Source organism: Saccopteryx bilineata, chromosome 3, assembly GCF_036850765.1.
Source record: "Saccopteryx bilineata isolate mSacBil1 chromosome 3, mSacBil1_pri_phased_curated, whole genome shotgun sequence".
Taxonomy (NCBI): Eukaryota; Metazoa; Chordata; class Mammalia; order Chiroptera; family Emballonuridae; genus Saccopteryx; species Saccopteryx bilineata.
The window spans coordinates 4,148,035-4,169,620 of NC_089492.1; the positions used below are offsets into that span (position 1 = coordinate 4,148,035).

General features: G+C 56.8%; 1 protein-coding gene across 1 annotated transcript in view; it reads left to right on the forward strand.

Moving 5' to 3' along the window:
• Positions 1 to 21,586, forward strand: part of FAM135B (family with sequence similarity 135 member B) — a 205,021-nt gene that overhangs the window by 157,015 nt on the left and 26,420 nt on the right. Inside the window, exons 8-11 of the mRNA XM_066265611.1 lie at positions 10,908 to 11,061; positions 12,430 to 12,479; positions 17,563 to 17,718; positions 18,572 to 18,645. Coding sequence (XP_066121708.1) covers positions 10,908 to 11,061; positions 12,430 to 12,479; positions 17,563 to 17,718; positions 18,572 to 18,645 — 434 coding nt within the window. The remainder of the gene's footprint in view (positions 1 to 10,907; positions 11,062 to 12,429; positions 12,480 to 17,562; positions 17,719 to 18,571; positions 18,646 to 21,586) is intronic.

A 21,586-nucleotide genomic window follows, 5' to 3' on the forward strand; every position in this document is an offset into this window, starting at 1 on the left:
AGACACTTGTCCCCCCCCCCCCCCCCCCCCCCCCCGTCTCGGTTTCCCATCCTGTCCAGAGAGGGTTGGGTGAGGTCGTCCTGGAGGACTCTGTGCTGTGTGGCTGTGACATCTCTGACACTGCCTGGTACCGTGGGGGACGTTTGACATGTGCCTGATGTGTTAATCCAGAATCAATGGGATGAACACATGGGCGCGTGCACACACACACAGACACACACACACACACACATAGATTTTTTTTTTGAAAGAGATTTAAATTTGTTTTAAAGAATTGTCTCGAGGGATAGTTGAGGCCAGCAAGTTCAACATGGGCTGGTTAGGTCAGCACGCTGGACACCTGAGAAAGAGTTGCAGTTTGTGTCTGAGGACCTGGACTTAACAGAAAGTAGAAGGCTGGCGTGCAATCCTATGTAGACACTGCAGTGTGGTGCTGAGAGCTAGGATGCAGGTGGGTGGGTGGGCCGGGGCCGCACCCCGGACGGTCTCCAGGACATGCGTGGTGGTGGCCCTCTCAGACTCGGCTGCTCGCAGGCCCCATGCGGAGGGGACGAGAAGTGAGGACACAGCCTAGATAATGCTGGGAGAGAGTGCACAGCCCTGAGCCTCCTCTACATGACTTCCTCCATAACCCCGATAGTGAAAATACCCAGCAACTGACCCACTGGTGTTTGGGTGACAGCATGGGTGGTGTCCACGTGTGGGTGAGCGCGTGCGCACATGTGTGAGGGCTTCTCCAGGCGCTGTGCCTGTGTTTGCACGGGAGACGGCGCGATCCTCACAGGGTAGCTGTGCTCTGTTTGGTGCCCAATCAGCAGACTAGCAGCCAGGGCGCGCCTGTGGCCCTGAGGTCTCTCCTTTCCTCTCTGTCCTCGGTGTCAGGTCCTTGCTGGTGCAGGAAAGAGCGGAGCGGCAGGTGGGAATCCTGGAAACTGGGGGGGGGGGTGTCACCAAGGGCCTCCCCGAGGAATGTGGGCGACCCCTGCTGGTGTACCTGCCCTCCCTTCTTCCTCCTTCCCCAAGTCTGGCCCTGGACCAGATGTGCCCTGACATTGCAGATGAAGAGGGGGCCATGCAGACATGCGAAAGGCTGGCGGACCTGCCTCACGCCCCCGTGAGCTGGCTCGGGGGGTCTGCTGCACGGCTCAGCCTGTCTAACCTGCCTTGTCGGGAGCAGGTCTGCGCACCGCCGACACCTGCCCAGCAAGCTCCACGGCTTCCCCGTTCTCGGCGTATTTGTTGGCACAGAGTCAGACATCGGAAGCCCAGCACCTTGACACTTCTCAGTAGCGCACTGGCGGTGACACGGCGCAGGGACAGGCAGAGGGAGCCCCCCCTGGGCCGCCTGGTCCTTGGGGATAGTGCAGGCGTTATTAGCCCAGGGTGTACCCCAGGATCTCCTGGGAGCTTCTGTAGAATACAGTGTGTGTCTGAGCCCTGTTTCGAGGTTCATGTTCAACCCAGCGAGAGGGAGGTGCAGAAAGCAGTGCTGTAACAGTCTCCCCAGGTGGTCTGACACGCTCCCCCGGGCGAGGTCTCCTGTCTCCCCAGGTGGCTCTGACACGCTCCCCGGGCGAGGTCTCCTGTCTCCCCAGGTGGCTCTGACACGCTCCCCCGGGCGAGGTCTCCTGTCTCCCCAGGTGGCTCTGACACGCTCCCCCGGGCGAGGTCTCCTGTCTCTCCAGGTGGCTCTGACACGCTCCCCGGGCGAGGTCTCCTGTCTCCCCAGGTGGCTCTGACACGCTCCCCCGGGCGAGGTCTCCTGTCTCCCCAGGTGGCTCTGACACGCTCCCCGGGCGAGGTCTCCTGTCTCCCCAGGTGGCTCTGACACGCTCCCCAGGCGAGGTCTCCTGTCTCTCCAGGTGGCTCTGACACGCTCCCCGGGCGAGGTCTCCTGTCTCCCCAGGGGGCTCTGACACGCTCCCCGGGCGAGGTCTCCTGTCTCCCCAGGTGGCTCTGACACGCTCCCCGGGCGAGGTCTCCTGTCTCCCCAGGTGGCTCTGACACGCTCCCCGGGCGAGGTCTCCTGTCTCCCCAGGTGGCTCTGACACGCTCCCCCGGGCGAGGTCTCCTGTCTCCCCAGGTGGCTCTGACACGCTCCCCGGGCGAGGTCTCCTGTCTCCCCAGGTGGCTCTGACACGCTCCCCGGGCGAGGTCTCCTGTCTCCCCCGGTGGCTCTGACATGCTCCCCCGGGCGAGGTCTCCTGTCTCCCCAGGTGGCTCTGACACGCTCCCCCGGGCGAGGTCTCCTGTCTCCCCCGGTGGCTCTGACACGCTCCCCCGGGCGAGGTCTCCTGTCTCCCCCGGTGGCTCTGACATGCTCCCCCGGGCGAGGTCTCCTGTCTCCCCAGGTGGTCTGACACGCTCCCCGGGTGAGGTCTCCTGTCTCCCCAGGTGGCTCTGACACGCTCCCCGGGCGAGGTCTCCTGGAGTGGACCAGGAGGCACCGACTGGGGAGTTGGGCGTGCACGGGTCTAGTCCAGTCCTTGAGCTCGTCCCCTCTCTGGGCCGGAGGCCGTGCGCACCCACAATGCTGGATGTGGAGTCGGGGTTCAACTCCGGCATTGGCTCAAGCCAGGGGGGTGGATCGTGCCTGGGAGAAGCAGCTGTGCCTCCGTGTGTCCTCCTGGGCTCTGCAGACGGCAGGAGTCCTTCCTCCCAGGCCTCCCAGCTCCCGTCCTCCTCGGACCGCAGGCTACTCAGGAATCCCTTCTCTGGGTCCCAGATGTCCTCTTGCTCCCTGTGATCATGGGCCCTTTGTGTTTCTGCCTCATTGCTTGTTTTCTGGCCACCAGACTTTGAGCTCCTGACTGGGGGCAGAGACGACTCCCACTGAGTCATTTCAGACCAGCAGGTGCCCCAGAATCGGGCCTCAGGTGGATAAGCATCGCCCCGTGACGCCTGATGCTCTCTGGGCTGTGTCCTGTTTAATGTTCACGGTAAGTTACCAGCCGCCTGCGTGCTGTTCATAAGGAAGCTGAGGCTCGGAGCAGAAGACCAGCTCGCCTCGCACCCCACAGTGGGAGGCAGCAGAAGGGAGCCGTGTGGCAGACCCCGGCACCTGTGTGCCTACCCCGGGGATCCGCGCGGGGCAGGAACGAGCCCTGTGTCCCCGGCCTCAGCCTCCTGCACTGCTGCGCCCTGTCTGCCCCTCGCCTCCCTCTCCCCTGCATCTCTGCAGAATGGTTCCTCCTCCTTAACTGGAGCAGAGATGGCCCCCGAGACGTCCCTGCCTACAGCCGCTCCGGCCGAGCAGGTGTGAACTGTGATTTGAGCACGCAGCTCTTCATTGAATTGTTCAAGACTTGGTGTGGGTTTCTGGAAAAAGAATGATTTTCCTTCCTGCCCTGGATGTGGCGTAGAGAAATCCATATTGAAATTGAACTCTGCCATTTAGTAGCTTTTGTCCTTGAGTGTAAGTCAGGGGACCGACTGAGATGCACTTCCCTTCCCAGCAATGCTTGCCGCCATCAACGGGCAGGACACTCCGTCACCTCTGTGAGGACAGCTGCCCAGGGCGGGTTCAGGTTTAGCAGTTCTAGGAACTACAGGAGCAGTGGCTATTGGGATCCATCCCCCCAAAAATATCAGCCTGTTCTCCTGATCGGAGTCCTTCTTTCCCTGAAAAATGAGCAGGACAGAGGAAGATGCCAAACCCACGCGTTCTGTCTCCGATGTTATGCATAATTGAATGTATTTGATAGTTTCTATCATCTTGAAAAATCACTTTACAAATATTGAAATAATAAAAGATCTATCAAAGCGCCATGGTGTAATATTACCTTCTGTTCCCATGGAAACGGAATCACTCGCGTTCAGCTGGGTGATTAGTGATGGCACTTGCTGAAGATCGCGTGTGGGGTTGGCTCGGGAAGCACGCACGCGGCATTTATCATCTCCCGCGGAGTGTTGAGCGCGTGTCTACTTACGTTTATTGTGGGGACATTAGAAATAGTTTTTGTGTTTTATCCTGGTTTGCTTCCATTTTAATTTTTCAAAGGACGTAGTGCCAGGGTCTGGGAAGCAGTTTCTTGGTTGTGTTGTGTAATCTGTCTGATCTGTGCGTGTGTGTGTGTGTGTGTGTGGGTGGGTGCATGCACATTTCTGGGAGGGAGGGAGGTCATTGGCTGGGTTGAACAGGACACGCGCTAACGGCAGTTGGGCAGCGGAAGGGTAAAGGAACACGGAGCGAGCTCAGGAGGAAGCCCAGAGGCAGGGCATGGCCTGCCCGTTTTGTAGAGGATGTCTTCTCTGTGCTGGCATAGCGTTTGTGACTAAGTGGGTTAGAGCCCTCACCTGTCCTCCCTCCATTCCTCCGGCGCTGCCTCTCACACCCACCGCAGAGATGTTGGACCCAGAAGTCACATGCCAGTGATCTTTCCTGACCTCGCCTATCAGCACTCTCATTACTGCCCGGCCCGGAAACAATGCCCTGTCAGTGACTCTTGAATAATTGTATCCATGAGTAACGTGGGCTGGTCATCTCAGACCCTGTGACCTGCAAAGCAGTGCTTGTGTCCGGCTTGACACCTGACAGTGGAGTCTGTGCTCCTGTCACTCAACACATCGCCACCTCTCACGTTTTTACAAGATCATATGGGGAGGCTGCTTGGCCAACTTGTACAAAAACGCGTCCGTCCGCCTGACCGAACTGGAGAAGCGTCATGGTTTTCCTCAAAATCAGAGCCTGCCTTCAGATACGAGTGTCAGCATGACGCTGTGTGTCTGGGGTTTTAGGATCACCTTGACAGGCTAATTTTGCTTGTTCCATGTGAGCTGCAGAACGCTCTTAATTAAACATTAAGAATCCAACGTGTGGGCGGCTCGCAAAACTGCTGAAGGTTGCACACAGTTCGGGGAATTACTTCTAAGGAAGAACGAGGAGAAGTGGAGTCGTCGGAAGGAAAGTGCGCACGCTGTTCATGTTTGACCGGCAGCGTCGGCACCTTTACCCGGCGAGTGTTCCGGGTCTTCTTCTCTGAGCGGGTCCCCTCCCCGCTGCTTAAAGAACCTACTGTTCGCACAATCCTTGCTCACGGGCACAATCGGAGGCTTTGCTGCCGTCCTGACGAGCGGAGGGCCAGAGGGTCCTCTGTGCTTGGGCGGCAGCAGGGAAGCGGGGTTCTGGTTCCCCCATTTCTTCTTCTTTCCACGCCTCCATCTCCGCAGCTTGGAGAACAGGGAGGCCAGTGTGTGTGGTTGGGTCACCGGCAGGGTGGCCGATGTCAGCACTCTGTGGGAGGGGCCCTTGGACCCGTCCCTTCTTTGCATCGTAGGGCCCTGCCCGCTTCCCCCCCTCCCTGGCACCTGCGAGCTGGCGTGCGTGCCTCCCTCCTGCGTGCTTGCACTCAGCCATCCGTTCTTGTCGGGGGTTCCCTGGTCGCCAGGCACTCTGCTAAGTACCTTCCTTCCGTCTCCTGCTTCGCCCCCCTCCCCTGTGCCCTAGGGCCTGAGGTCACTGCTATTCTTACTCCTGTTTTATACACGATCATACACAACAGGCTGTATGCCACGTAGAAAGCGCTCACTGGGCCCAACAGAGTGTTACCCAAGGATCCAGGGTCCACCGATACAGACCAGCCTTAGAATCAAGTCAGCTGCCCGAACCTCACTTAAGCATATAAATGCTACCACTTTGGTGGCCATACACTTAACAACTTGACCTTGAACCCTGAGGCCAACGCAGCCACAAAAAAAGAAAAAAATGCAGCAACATTTGGTTACAACGTGGCAATCCACATAATCCAAATTTTACTTAAAATGGGTTCAGGTTGTCTTTGGTCTGTTTGTTTTGATAACTATATGTATATTTTAGGAGACTCGATTCTTGGCCCTCTGAACAGATGCACTGATCTGCGTCTTTGTCCATGAAGTGGCACACATGTTACGGAGTTGATTTAAAAGTTCCAAGCCAGCAGTGATCCATCATGCGGATAGTCTTATCTGGGTTTTGGAGTTGTGACGATCATGTCGGGAACAAGCATGCACACCTTGAGCTGTTCTTACAGAGAATGGAGCATTCTCACGTGTTGGGCTCCATGCCGTGGGCTCCCGCTTGCCTGAGTCTTCTCTCCGAACAGACTGGCCTGTTTTCTGCAGGGACGGAGGGAGGAACTGGCGGTGGTTGGCCGTGTGGACTCTCGGATCAGACATATCTCATTCAAGTCATAACTCAGCCCTGGGTGGCTCGTCTGACTTTGAAATAGACAGTCTGCCTCCTTCTCCCCCTTCTTGCTCTTAAACGTGATTCTGGGGGCTCTCTCACTCTCACATAAACAGTTTCCGGAGGAATGAGGAGCCGCCTGTGTGTGTGTGCGCGCGCGCGCTACCAGCACATAAAATCTATTTGCAATGCTCGCCGGTCTGCATTTCAGGTTCCCGAGGGAATAAGCCGTATCTGGAAAGCCGGCTAGAAGTTCTGAGGGCAGAGACAAAGATCAGAGTCGCGGGAGAGACCAGAACTCACAGGAGGAGAGCCACCCGCCGTGCCGACTCTGTGCCGTCTGTCGAAGGAGCTGGTGATGCCTGTCCTAGTTAAAGTCCCCCACTGTAGAGTTGGACAGCTCTAACCCACCCTCGTGACCCTCTCCAGCTTCCACAGGAGAAACCCTTAGGATGGTCACAGCGTCCCAAGGCCGTGTCAGTCCAGGAGAAGGACAGCTCGCTCCTGCTGCCGACAGCACCTGTGTTTATGAGCCGGGAGCTGGCCTCTTGGGGGTGGAGGTGATAATCACTGGACCCTCCCCATGCTGCATCCTGGGTCCTGTTTATCGGCTGGCAGTCCACCTTGCCCCTCCCGGTCCCATTATTCCTGTGCCCTCCGCAGACACTAACCCGGGTGAATCCGGAAGAGTACCCTGGGGGAAGGGGGCCGTAGCGCTAGGTCCTGTTGTTCTGGGATTCGGTACGGTCTCCTGGTAATTATGGCACCAAGGGCCATTGGTTTAACCTCTCAGGCCCAATCCACTTTTGAGAATTGACATCCGGGATTCCAATTCCCTGCAGATGTGGAGGACCAGACATGAGGACCAGCCAGACACGGGAGGCAGAAAACACACGCCTGGCTAGCTCCTAGGACAGGACCCCGGCACGTGTCTCGTCCTTCCGTATGTGTCTCTCTCTGGGTGCCGGGAATCGGTGCCTGGTCTGCCTGGTGGTTCAGACCATCCACGACCGGGCGCCAGCCTGTCTGTCCAGCATCACCTCCTGTCTTTCTGTCCTAGACGCAGTCACCTCTGCGGCACACGGCTGATTCTGTTTCCCTGCACTTTATTCACTCGTCCACTCCAAGTCTTTGTTTATGAAAGTTCCTGTGCTGGGCCCACTCTCTCTCTATCCCTTCTTTAAAGATTCAGCTGCAGTGTCAACTCCTCCAAGAAGCCTTCCCTGCCTACCCCATGGCACATTCCTAGCACCCTAAGGTTTCTTCTGATATGACACCACATTTCATCACAATGATGTGGCTGTGGTCGCTTGGTTTCATCAACTTAAGAATATTGCCCTCTGGGGGGCTGGGTGGGGTGTGGGAGGAGGCAGTGTAGGCTCATCTCTGAGGCTGACATGTTAAACACAGAGGAAACACCAACTGTAGAGCAGTTAGGATCATGAGAATAAATGGAATGGAACTGACCCCATGCCTTGCTGAAGAATATTAAAAAAAACCCACAGGACTCCCAATTACACTGGTAATATATAAAAACCCCGTTCTCCAAAGTCAAATAGATCCATAGTGACAACGGACACTCTTCCCCCAAAGTGCATCCGAGGCGTTACGGTGACTCGGAGGATGGTTGTGAACTATTCCAAGTGAGTATATCAACGTATCTAATCACTAAGGAGTTATTAAAGGGTCAAGCAGGCCAGAATCTCTCAGCGAGGTAGGAATTGACCAATTTACTAAAGAAAATGCCATCACCGAAGTGTATCAGTGGACGGGTTCACATGGAATCCCTACTGATAACAATCACAAGACTAATTGGACTGTGTGTGTGTGTGTGGTGCTGTTTTATTCTTATTCTTTCTTGCCCAAACCAGGGCACTGTCCATGGTGCTGGAGCTGGCGAGTAGCAAAGGCTGAACTTGACTCCCGACCCTCAGACGATTCCTATAATTCCAGGTCCCCCCCCTAAATTTTTAGGGGACTCTATTGCTTTGCCACACACCAGGGACGCCCACAAAGTGTGCCCTGCAGCGGCTTTGAAGTTCAGAGGCAGCCCCGTGCTGCGTTTGCCTTGCCTGAGCCCTGCTGTATTATTTAGAGTTTCCTTTCCGGGCGGTGGGAAAGGGGGTTTGCGAACCTGTTCCCTCTCTGCAGCGCCCGGAGCGTCTGTGCACCAGGCACCTCAGCCCTCTTCATGCAATCCTAGTGGAGGGGCAGCGGCTCTCCCTCCCGGCCCCCACCCTGCAGGCCCGCGGGGCCCACGGAGGGCTTTTCCTGTGGCCTCTTTGTCACTTTCAAGGCGCGGTGCTGGTGAGTGATTTACGGAGGAGGTCTGCTTTGTTTTGTTCCGTTTAAAGTAGTCATCTCCAGCCGTATATTTTTGTGTTATAGGGTTTTTTTTGGATTAGCATTTTCACTTGATATGATCTCAGTAATCGTATTGAAGAAGCTCTGTGAAGATTCCTGGCATCTTCTTTGTGTCTCTCTTGAAAAAACAAAGTCCATGATACTGGTAGCTAGTCTTAAAAGCCAGACTTGGTCGCAGACGTCGTAGGGCCTCTCTGGTGGGACCGGGGACACGTTTCCGAGGAGAGACCAGCGATAAGAAGGTGGTGTTGTGAGCAGGGGGCAGGGCCAGACACAGGAGGTGCAGGGCTGCTCGAAGCGCACAGACGAGGGACCCGCAGCTGCTGGAGCTGCAGGCTTTATTGTATTCGTCCGCTGTCTGCTTCTCTTTCGGCCACGTCCCAGCTGATGGTGTCCCCGCAGGACTTACCTGAAGGCAGGCAGAGCAGGCAGACCCGGCCGGGCGTCTGTCCGGGGCTGGCACAGTTCCCAGAGGCCCGTGCCCCACGCTGAGAACGGCCCGCCGCCCTTGAGCACCTGAACTTGGGCTTCACTTCCGCTGCAGGTGTGACAGAGTGACCTTGTGAAGTCATTAGATGCTTTGAAACACCGTCTCCTGTTCTGGGAAAGGGGAATAGGCATTCCTGTCACTTACTATTTGGTTCGATAAGGAATATCGTCACGACATGATAACTGATAAAAAGCAAGGAGCAGAGAAATGCCCAGAGCACTTGCCCACTGGTGAGCGTGTCTGCGTGTGGTTTTAGGATGCACCTGCGTATGTTAAGGGTATGGACCCACCTCTGTGTACATGTCCACATGGACATATTCTAGAAGGATCTACAGGAAAATATTGGATTCTGGGGGCTCGAGGCATTCTGTATTGTATTTTCCTGGTAATATGGAGATGCGTCTGTATTTATATTTCATTTTGAAGACCGGAATTGGCTCGTTTGCCTTCTATGGGGCCCGCAGGTTGTCAGATGCAGTGAAGCAGGAGGGGGCTGTCCATGCTCATAAACAGGGGTTTCCACCCTGCTCCACAGATCTGGGGAGGCCGCCCACACCCTGCTGTGCGAGGCTCTGCCTGGGTTTCCACCCTGCTCCACAGACCTGACTGAGGAGGCCGCCCACACCCTGCTGTGCGAGGCTCTGCCTGGGTCTCCACCCTGATCTCTGCTCTTCCCGCTGCCGGAGAGATGGGGGCTGGGGAGGCACGGGTGACCTGGGGTCTGAGGAACACACGGGTCACAGCAGTGCCATGTGTTGCTTATGACACGGGAAAGTGTTTTGATTCTTGTTGAATGTGTCTCTTAAACTCAAGTCAGAAGGGGACCATGGCAGGCAGAGCCCGGTCCTGCGCGGGGCCTGGCCAGGTCCCACTCGGGGCCCCTCACAGAATGCTCTCCCGACGTGGGTTCTGTCACCTCATGACGTCCTTCCTAACTTATCCATGATGCGTTTTCCTCCCTTTCAGCACAAGGTGTGAGTCGCCCACTTACAACGGCGGTTTTTCTAAACTCCTCTTCTCCCTGGGGCGAGGGACCCGCCTCTCTCTGTCCCCGTCACCTCTTCTTGTAGGGACAAGGGAAGGAGGCTTGTCAGGGGGTGCCGTTCAGTTGTCACGAGCCCGTGAGGTCAGCGCTGTCATCATCGTCCTCCTCATCCCCTTCCTCTGTGGTCAGTGGGGTGACCGTTCCTATTACGACTTTCCCGTGGTCAGGCAGAGGCGTGGCAGACGCCATGACTTCCCTGCACACGGGCTCAGGGAGGAGATTCAGCCCCTCTGCGCTCTCCCCGCAGGACCGGGCCGCGTGCCCCGGCCCCTCGGTCCCTCTGCACTCTCTCTGCAGGACCAGGCCGTGTGTCCCGGCCCCTGGGTCCCTCCGCGCTCTCCCCGCAGGACCAGGCCCTGTGACCTGGCCCCTGGGTCCCTCCGCGCTCTCCCCGCAGGACCAGGCCCTGTGCCCTGGCCCCTCGGTCCCTCCGCGCTCTCCCCGCAGGACCAGGCCCTGTGCCCCGGCCCCTCAGTCCTCTGCACTCTCTCTGCAGGACCAGGCCGTGTGTCCCGGCCCCTGGGTCCCTCCGCACTCTCCCCGCAGGACCAGGCCCTGTGACCTGGCCCCTGGGTCCCTCCGCGCTCTCCCCGCAGGACCGGGCCGCGTGCCCTGGCCCCTCGGTCCCTCCGCGCTCTCCCCTGCAGGACCAGGCCCTGTGCCCCGGCCCCTAGGTCCCTCCGCGCTCTCTCCGCAGGACCAGGCCCTGTGCCCCGGCCCCTCGGCCCCTCTGCGCTCTCTCCGCAGGACCAGGCCGTGTGCCTTCGCCCCTCGGTCCCTCCACGCTCTCCCCGCAGGACCAGGCCGTGTGCCCTGGCCCTCAGCTGCTTTCTGTCCCCCAGCAGGGCAGCTTCTACGTGCCCTCCGAGGACTGCGTGCAGCATGCCCACAAGTGGCACCGGGGGCTGTGCCTACTGCTCCTCCAGGCCTACCGGGGACTTCGCGCCTACTTCCTGCTCATCCTGAGGGAGGTCCCGGAGCTGCCCCGCGTGGAGCTGGGTAAGGGGCCCCGCACGCACTCACCACGCCCTCCCTGGCCTCTGCTGACCGGGGCGTGAGCCTCAGGGTCACAAGCCCAGCTTCAGGGCGGTGTTTCCGCTCTGCACATCCTGCTAGCAGGAGGGAATCTTGGACGCACAGATGCCGGAAGAAAAGGCACAGGCCACTCAAGGGAGCGTTCATTCACTTACTCATTCATCCACTGAGGGTTTATTGAACACCTACTGCACACCTGATCCTGTGGGAACGTAATGTCAAGTTGTTTCCCAAGGATAAATGCTAGTTTATAGACTTATCTTAATGAGGTGGTAGTGGCAGCATTGCAACCTACCAGAGTGTAGAAGAATCCTGAGCAATGAATACAGATACGGACCTTCTCACCTGGGTGGAGCCATCACAGTTGGTGTTCTGGGAGGGAATTGCTACTTGCCCATCATCTGATGTTATGGAGATCATTGGACCTGAGTCCTCTTGATTGACAGATGATGGAACTGAAGCTCAGAGAGGTACAGTGACTGCTCAGGGTCACACAGCTATGTGTGGCAGGACTCTGGCAAGAGTGCAGAGATCCTAGTGACCCAACCCTGGAGGGGTCACCTGTTTCATACCACACTCAGTTACAGCAAGCGAAATGTCGAGGTTCTGTTCAAAGTCCTCTGCTGGGGCCCCTTCACCCGGTGACCAGAAGTCAGGTCCCTAGCCTGCTATTCAAGGTCAACAACAGAGACCTGCTGGGCACCTCAGCCCCTCGCCCTGGACCCCTAGACCTCCCCTGCTGAGACGGCCTTGGTTCGGACAGCATTGGTGGCCTTGTGTGTGCCCATGATCGCACTGAACACGTCACACAACAGCGATGCCTTTGCATGTTTCTCCTCCCATGGATCTTGGGGTGTAAAAGCAGAGACCCCAAGATCCCTCATGCAGTGTGTGTGTGTCACCCGCCTGTGTGTGCCCACCCACACGCACCTGCCAAGGCACAGGAGAACGTAGCACTGGCTTGAACTGCACCAAGAGCCCTTGTTGACCTTCTGGGGCGGGAGGTCACAGGCTGCGGGTCAGGCTTCTCCACGTGGCCCACGCAGCTCCCCTGGGCGGAGGGGACAGACGCAAGGGCTGTCACCAGGCGCCGTGTCTTCCTGTGACCCTCCCACACAGGGGCCCCCATGCTGCGTTCACGTGGGAGGTCACAGGCTGCGGGTCAGGCTTCTCCACGTGGCCCACGCAGCTCCCCTGGGCGGAGGGGACAGACGCAAGGGCTGTCACCGGGCACCGTGTCTTTCTGTGACTCTCCCACCCACGGGCCCCACGCTGCGTTCGCGCCCTCGGCAGCGGCCCCGTTTCAGTGCGTGTTGTTGTTTCCTTCCCCAGAGCCCCTGGCCGTGGAGGAGACGCTGTCCCAGCTGTGCTCGGAGCTCCAGGTAATCGGGGACCTGAGCCCTCCGGGCTGAGTGGCTGCGGTGACGCGGGGTGGACGTGGTCGCTTGTTTGAGAAAGGAGCCAGAGGCGAGCGGCCGGACTGTCAGCCCGCCAGGCGGAAGAAAGGCACCTGCACCCCGTTAACCCTAAGTCGTTCCGCGTCTGTGAGACACCTGCCATGTGCCTGGCTCCGTGATAGGTGTTTTGGAGAAGCTAACCAGGAAAACAGGTTTCTGGTTGCGGAGCTCACCCCACCCTGATTTGTCCACTGCCCGCCCCTTTAACAAGCTTTGAGCGACTACCGCCTCTGTGCCTCTCACGGAGGGTGGTGGTGACCGTGCCCCTATGCTCAGGGGACATCAGACACAGCAGGAGGCAAGCTTCTGCAATAGTGACAATGACGCACACGGCAATGAGCATTTGCCAGAAATCCATCAGGAGTGAACTAAGAATAGGTGCTCAGTAAGTCCTGTGCAGAGGCGTGCCAGGCTGATGACCCTGCGGCCCTCCCAGTCCCATCGTGCCGACCGGTGTCCTGTGAGGACAGTGATCGTCACCTGGGGGAAGTGAGCTGGCCGGTGCACAGAGCCAGGCATGTGATCCTGGTTCTGAGAGAGAACGGTACCCAGGCTGTATCTGACACAAAGCCACGGAATTAGCTAACTGCTGCAGGGCTGGGGCTGGGGGACAGGGAGGGAAAGGGAGCTGGGGGTGGACATCAGCCTACTCCTGTGGTTGGCTGAAGGGCAGGCCTGGGGCTTGGCTGGAAGAAGCAGAGCCCCCTCTCCGAGACCGAGAAGGTGTGCTCAGGGCCCTGAGAGCTTTCGGAGGCAGGACATCGCCACCCAGTGGCCACACACGGTCTTGAATGCGTCTGTCTGGGGGATGCATGGGGCTTGATGGCTGGGGTGGGTAGAAACTTTCAGGTGATTGAAGACAATTTGCAAACACGGAGCTTTGCAGCCGTGGAGCGATGCTTATGGATGCTTATGTGTCTTTGCTCCGTGTGAACTTTATATAGACATTTATTAAGCGTTGACTGTGCCAGCCGCTGCCGTTTGCTGGACGATCAAGGCGGAAGAGACCTCCCCAGGACTGGCTAGAAGCCTCCCGTGACGCAGACGGTTCATGCATCAGACTGCCACTGCCAGCGGGGTCCGGGCTAGGCCGGGGGTGTTAGATGAGGGGGCTGTCGGAGGCCGTGGGAGGGAACAGCCACGCAGAGCCCAGGGCAAGAAGGGACCGAGGGAGGCACCCGGCATGCCCTTGGCTCCCGAGAGCTGCAGCACAGCACGGGGTGGCATGGGAGGTGAGACGGGCAGGCGACACGGATCTCTGCCCTGCGGCCTGACTAGGAAGGGGTCCGGGCGTGCTGTCCACCGTGGGCGGAAAACCCCCTGATAAAACTTGGCCTCATGCCTTCATCTGGCAGACGGGTGCAACACATACCAAGAACCTGCCGGAAAGCAGTGGCCAATTTTCTTTAAAAATGCAGAAAGGTAGGATTTCCTGTCATACAAATACATTCTTCCCTGGCCGCCCCCGCACGCTTCTGGAAGACCCCACATCATCGGATGGTCTTTCCTTACTCTGGGCCTTCCTCGCAGAAAGTACTGGAGAGACATGAGCGGCCACCGAGCGGGGCAGCCTGCTTTTTGCCGCTTTTGTTTACTTGTTTGATTTTTTTTTCTTTTTTTCTTTGCTAAGCTCCTTGCCAGTGGGTTTTATTAAATTAATTCATTTAATCCCCAAAACGTCTTGTTGAGGGAGATCCCATTGATAAAGATGTTACAGGCCTTGTCTTTGAATCCTCGCTTTGATCTGAGGATGCAGGGTCTATCCGCCCTGTTTCCCGGCAGGGGACACTAATACCCTCGGGAGTGACCTGTCCCCTGGGATCATGGAGACCTCTGCCTGCCTGGCAGGTACTTTTCAGCCTGAACTCTAGAGGGAAACTCGGAGCTTTGGTTGCTTACTGTATTTCCCCATGTCTACGACACTCCCATGCATAAGACACACCTTAATTTGGGGGCCTGAAATTTGAGGGGAAAAAATGTATTACCTAAAGTTATTGAACTCAATTCAAGTTTTATTCATCTACAACAATGAGTGCAAAACCAAGCACGAAAAAGTGGGAGATGCAAGTAAAAAAAATCACCCAGTTTTTAGAAACCAAATTAAAAAAAAAAAAAAAAAAAAAGGTGTGTCTTATACGGGGGGAAATACAGTAGATCTTTCCCAGGGTAGCCGGGAGCACCAGGGCTCAGCTAGAGGGAACTCCTCGGAGAAACATCCATCTCTCTCTCGCTCTCACTTTAGAGTTTTCCCCAAACTCCAGTGTTGCATGTGGACTGCCTGGGGGACTTGTTGGAATGCAGGTTCCGGTGGGTCTGGGGTGGGGCAGGAGATTCTCGGCTTCTAGCGTGTCCCCAGGGTAAGAAGGTGCAGACAGCTGGCTCAGCTGGACCACAGTGGAAATAGTGTCTACCCTCGGAAACTCCACTAGGGGGCGCCGTACCCCTGGCATTGAGCCCAAGTGGCCGTGTTCCGTGAGGGCCTCTCCTGTCCACCCCCATCACCTGTGATCACACAGGATCAGGCATCTGTGAGAGCTGGAGAGCCCCCCCCCCCACCCCCGTGGCTTAATTAGAAGCTTTCTTAACCCTATGTGGCGCTTCTTTCTGTGATCAGCTTGGGGGGGGGGGAAATGGCCCCAAAGACACACTGGATGAAGAGTGCTCCTTTCTCTCCCCTTTGCACTTGGTGGCCGAGCTTAGAAGCTGTCCCCAGTGCTGCCGTGGAGGGGGAGCTGTGAGTGACAGGCTACGATGTCCGACGTCCATCAGGGACGTCCAGTCCTTGAGGCACGGTGTGCGTCTCGTCCGGTTCACTCAGTAATGAAGGGCTGAGCTCCCACCATCCATCAGCCACGGTGTAGACCAGGGGAAGTCAACCTTGTTACACCTACCGCCCACTTTGTATCTCTGTTAGTAGTAACATTTTATAACCGCCCACTGGTTCCACAGTTATGGTGATTTATAAAGTAGGGAAGTCACTTTACTTTATAAAATGTATAAAGCAGAGTTACAGCAAGTTAAAGCATATAATACTAATTACTTACCAAGTACTTTATGTTGGATTTTTGCTAAGTTTGGCAGAATAAATCTATAAAACAACTTACTCTAGTTAAATCTATCTTTTTATTTATACTTTGGTTGCTCCACTACCGCCCACCATGAAAGCTGGAATGCCCGCTCGGGGGCGGTAGGGACCAGGCTGACCACCACTAGGGGGCGGTAGGGGCCAGGTTGACCACCACTAGGGGGCGGTAGGGGCCAGGTTGACCAGCACTAGGGGGCGGTAGGGGCCAGGTTGACCAGCACTAGGGGGCGGTAGGGGCCAGGTTGACCACCACTAGGGGGCGGTAGGGGCCAGGTTGACCAGCACTAGGGGGCGGTAGGGGCCAGGTTGACCACCACTAGGGGGCGGTAGGGGCCAGGTTGACCACCACTAGGGGGCGGTAGGGACCAGGTTGACCACCACTAGGGGGCGGTAGGGGCCAGGTTGACCACCACTAGGGGGCGGTAGGGGCCAGGTTGACCACCACTAGGGGGCGGTAGGGGCCAGGTTGACCACCACTAGGGGGCGGTAGGGGCCAGGTTGACCACCACTAGGGGGCGGTAGGGGCCAGGTTGACCAGCACTAGGGGGCGGTAGGGGCCAGGTTGACCAGCACTGGTGTAGACAGACCCTGGGAACACGGAGAAGGCTGCAGCTGAGAATGCAGGAAAGGGGGGGGGCGAGCTACATGGTGAGCGGGGCCACGCGAGTCTGGGCCGGGCCAAGGGGACGTGACGGAGCCTAGTCTTCCATGTGCACAATAAGCACACGGCTGTTTCAAGAGCATCATCAGAAACGAGGAGGTGGGGAGAGCAGACGAGTCAACATGGTGGAGACGAGGGGAGGGAGGTTGGAAGGTGAGAGGAGGCATTCCAAGCAGAACGTGCAGCCACACAGGGACCTGCTACTTGGGAGAAGCTGGGTGTTCAGGCCGCTGTGGGCAGGTTCTGTGGCCAGGCAAGGGGCAGACCTGGGCCAAAAGGCGGGCAGGGGTGTGGTCAGGGGCACCGTGACGCCCAGGATGGAGTTGGACGCTCCGTAGTGAATCTGAAGGTGGAAGTCGCCGTTCCTCCCTCTGGGAGCCGCACTCTGCAGCCTGGAGGTTTCCCAGGGGCCGACCGTGACCTACCCTCCCATCAGCCAGACCTCTTCCTGTGGGCTTCCCGACACCTGTGGCCGTCGGTCATGGGGCTGCACCCAGACAGGCTGTGTCCTGCTTGACTGTCCTCTCCCAGCCGAGCCAGCGCTGGGACTAGTGCTCCCATCATAAGACAGGAAGGAGAAGGGAAAAAAAAGAAGAAGAAAAAAAATAAGACAGTAAGGCTCATTCTCTCATTTTGGAGCCGTGTCTGGACACCCGTCCAGAATGCACGTCACCCCCAAGCACATTGTGTGTGGGTTGGCTGCTGCCAGGATGGGTTCCTGCAACCGGGGCTCCTCCGGAGAAACCTGGAGTGATGGGAGAAGGCGCTGGAGCAGGGGTGCCCGCCGTGAGCACCCGCCGTGTGGACGTCACCTCAGTGCTCCGGGACTCGGGGTTCTGAGGACCTGGTCATTTCCCCGGACACGTCGCGAGAGCCCCTGCACGTGCGGGCCACGCGGCACCGGGCTTGGCGGTTAGACGGCCCGGCAGGTGGACTGCGGCCGTGTGTCCCCTCGGCCGCACTGTGGAACCCTCCGAGTCTCACTGAACTTTTCCGTAAAGCGATGGTCGGTAATGCCACCGAAAGGTGGCTGCAGGAATGAAACGGGAAGTACACAGGAGACTGCGTAGTGTTCTACAGGCCAAACAGTAAATATTAGCAAGTGGAATCCTGTGATGGTTGCCGAGTCCCGAGTTCGGGCTGTAACGGGGTAAAGAGTCAACTCCAGGGAAGGCAGGAGAAGTCAGGAAGGACGGCAGGAGGAAGACTGCAGGGGCTTCCTGGACGAGGGGGCCTTCACTGCCACCGTTTTGCCTCCTCAGATGTTGAACAGTCCAGACAAGATCGCCGAGCAGGTCAGTAAGGACCTCGCCTGGCTGGCCTCCCACCTGATGGCCCTGTGGACCCAGTTCCTGGACACGGTGACTCTCCACCCCCACGTGACCACGCACCTCACACAGGAGCACCACACCCTGCGGGTAAGGCGTCATGCGGTGTGCATCCCATGCAGCGATCTCTCAAGGAAGCTCCCCGGCAGCTGGTTTATTGGGCAGAGTGAGAATTGGGGGTGACTGCCATGAACGGGCCCTAAGATTTCTTTCTTTCCGCTTAGCCTCTCAAACCTTGGCTCTTCCCTCTGTAAAAAACCTCCCTTAGCTACCAGACGACAAGAGCCCAGATCAAGGGAAGTTGCAGGGGCTTCGAAAGTGTCCTGAAAAGTGATTTCAAATGCAGGACGTCCTTCTTGGTGTGTTTCTTTGCTACCAGAGTGGATGTGCGTGGACACCACTCCCTGCCGAGGGACTGACTCTCTGTGTCCACGGGGTGCCTGGGGGCACGCGTGCATGCCTGGCTCTGCAAATTCTGTTTCTGCTGCAAGTGTTTATGGCCTCCGTTTTCAAGGGCCTTATCATCTGATAGAAGAAGTAAGACCTACATAGACACAGGACAGAGAGCAAGGCAAGAGCAGATCCGTAAACGTGCAGTCAGCCGAGTCCATCAACCCGTCTCTGGAGCTGTAGAGGGGAGGGGGCCCTCACCGTAAACCTGTGGTCAGCTGAGTCCATCAACCGTCTCTGGAGCTGTAGAGGGGAGGGGCCCTCACCGTAGACGTGCAGTCAGCCGAGTCCATCAACCGTCTCTGGAGCTGTAGAGGGGAGGAGGCCCCCACTGCCGTGGACGAAGAGCAAGGCTGTGGTTTCAGAACCTCTGGGAGGGGGTGGGCCCAGCTCCTACGATTAGGACCCACCCCCTCCGACCTCCGTTCCCTTAGAAAGATCAAGGTGGCGCGCACCCCACGAACGAAGCTGTTTCCGTGGCTTTCTCCCGCAGGTCCGAAGGTTCTCCGAGGCCTTCTTTTATATGGAACACCAGAAACTTGCCATCCTGACCTTTCAGGAGAATCTGTGAGTAAACCCCTGACATGCCCACGTGACACCCTTACAGCAGATACCCAAGTCCCTGTTGCTGAAAGTGACCGCTTCCCTCTGTCTCCAGCGGTGCGGGAGGGAGGCCCACCCCCCTCTGCCCCCTCAGGCTGCACCTTCTCTGCGGGCAGGGGGGCGTCCGGCAAACCGCAGAGGCAGGGGCGGCCAGGGCGGAGAAGGTCAACAGCCCGGGTTCCTTTTGTTGAGTGTCACTGTGGTTCCACAGACAGAGTCAAGACTTCCTGGGCCCCTGAAGAGATCCGGGCCGAGTCTGCTTTGCAAAAATGAGTGAGAAGCAGGTGGTGTGGCCACAAGCTATGTCGGAAAACACACAGACTACACAGGGGCTTTGCAGGGGCGACCGGGCGCATTTAGCATACGACTTAAGACTGACCTTCATTAGGCAGACGGATGCGTGTTGAAGTTCATCTCTCTCTCTCCAAAATTGAAAGAAATACCAAAACACTCAAAAATGTCAGAGGGCTGATGAAAAATGGGTTCCTTCCCAGCTCAGATTTCCCCTCGGGGGGCAGAAACGGCGGTGCCTCCCAGGTGCAGTGGCCTTTGCCACCCAAGCCCAAGGGTTTCTCTTTGTTTCTGAATGATACACTCACTGCGAAATCTCAGTGTGGGTGGAGTCATGTGTGAGAGGCCCCAGTAGACCTTGGAAGAGAAACACGGGAGTTTCCTCCATCCCTCAGGACAGACCGGAAGGTCTTCGCACCCCCCTCTTGGTAACCGTATTTCCTTCTACAGGTCCTTGTGTTTGGAAAGTACACTGTCACGTAAAGTGTGCCTGACGGGTTGTGACAGTGAGAGGGGACCCAAGGAAAACCCATCTGCGAGTTAGAGTAGCTTATGCAGAATTATCGAGAGCCTATCACCTATTCATTCATTCACTCACTCATTCATTGCAGCCCCCAGCTACAGTGGCCTGAATGTATTTTCTAAAACTAAAGTCAGGACAGCTGAGAAAAATACTGCAGAGGAGGAATGAGCCCCCCCCCCCCCCCCCCCCCGGTAAACCTCAGGCTGCTGGGCCGCGGTTGTGTTCCCCGGGGCTGCGCACACGCGGAGGTGACCAGACGCAGCGCAGGCAGCCCTCCTCCTGGACAGGCCAAACACGCCAAGCGCCATGGAAAAGTGTGTCTCGGTGTGAGAGGAGGTTGTGATAGGTGCCCCATCGTGTAACTTTCGAGATTAGAGACGTGTGTAACCCTTCAGTTCATGGTAGATGTTAACTTGTAATAATGCAGCATTGACTAAGATGGAAACTAAACTTTTCAGGAGGAAACACACTTTCAATTAGATCCTTAAGAGTAAGAACTATTGGCCTGACCTGTGGTGGCGCAGTGGATAAAGCATCCACCTAGAACACTGAGGTTGCCGGTTCAAAACCCTGGGCTTGCCTGGTCAAGGCACATGTGGGAGTTGATGCTTCCTGCTCCTCCCCCGGTTCCCTTTCTCTCCCTCTTTCTCTCTTTCTCCCCTCTCTAAAATGAATAATAAAAGACTAAGAACTGTCTTCTAGCCAGTTGGCTTAGTGGTAGAGTGTCAGCCCAACATGTGGAAGTTCCAAGTTCAATTCCTGGTCAGGGCACACAGAAGAAGCGCCCATCTGCTTCTCCACCCTTCCCCTTCCCCTTCTCTCTCTCTCTCTCTCTCTCTCTTCTCCTCCCACAGCCATGGCTCAAATGATTTGAGCAAATTGGCCCTGGGTGCTGAGGATGGCCCCATAGCTTTCCCTCAGGTGCTTAAAATGGCTCAGTTGTAGAGCAACGGAACAGTGGCCCCAGATGGGCAGAGCACTGCCCTGTAGGCGGGCTGGCCGGGTGGATCCTGGTTGGGGCACATGTGGAGTCTCTCTCTGCCTGCCCACCTCTCATTTAATAATAATAATAAAAAGAATAAGAACTATCAAACAGAGAGAAGGATATTTTATTTCAGATGGAGAAAATTACTATGTGAAAGATACAAAGTGCTGTGACCAGAAGTGAAACTTTAACGGTGGTAGGGGCCAGGTTCTGCGTGATGCTGGTCACTGTGCACTATGCAGAGACAGTGGCATGCTCCTCTGGACACCAGAGCTAGAGGGAGACAGAGCTGCCACTGGGAGGACGGCCCATTGACAGAAGAGGCACACACCATCCTCCGAAAGAGGACAGACAAGCAGGAGGACAGGACGGTCCCGGGGGAGCTCATCTGTCAAGACCCATTTTGTTCAAGTTCAGACCGGACTGCGCTTCTCCAGCAATAAGTCACGATCATTTAGCCTGTGAAATCAACTTAGTGGATTTGGAATGGCACTTGTTCAATGAAGAAAAAAAAAGGGCAGAAGATGGGAGGGGGGTAGGCTAGGCTGGGGCAGGATGGGAGAAGCCAGAATAGGTAATAAGAGTCAGAGTGTTGAATGAAACTTGTTTCAGCGTGTGTGTGTGTGTGTGTGTGTGTGTGTGTGTGTATCTGGGAGTGTGTGTGGTTATACCACAGCGCCACGCAGCATGGAGACCGTTTGCTGCAAGGGGTGGCCGTATTTAAAAAAAACAAACTGTTCAAGAAATGATTTAGAACGTGCTGGTAGCCAGGGTGTGTTTCATTGTCCCCCTCGGCCTCACCGCTGTCTGGCCAGCGCTATGCCCACGTGGAGGTGTTCCGTGAGAGTCCGCGGGAGGAACAACCTGACGGGGGCGTGTCCGTGTGCCCACAGGCCCACACTGGTGGTTTACCTTCCACTGTGCAGTTTGTAAGGTCGCCCATCCTACACAATGCTCTGTAGACAGGGCTGGAAACAGTGAACACGTTCCCTGCCCTCCTGAGGCTGGCTTACTCTACTGGGGCTGGCGCTGGGCTGTGCTCAGGGCTTGGCTGGTTCGTTTCATGTTCACGTTAACCTCCTGAGGTAGGAACGGTTTGTTATTAA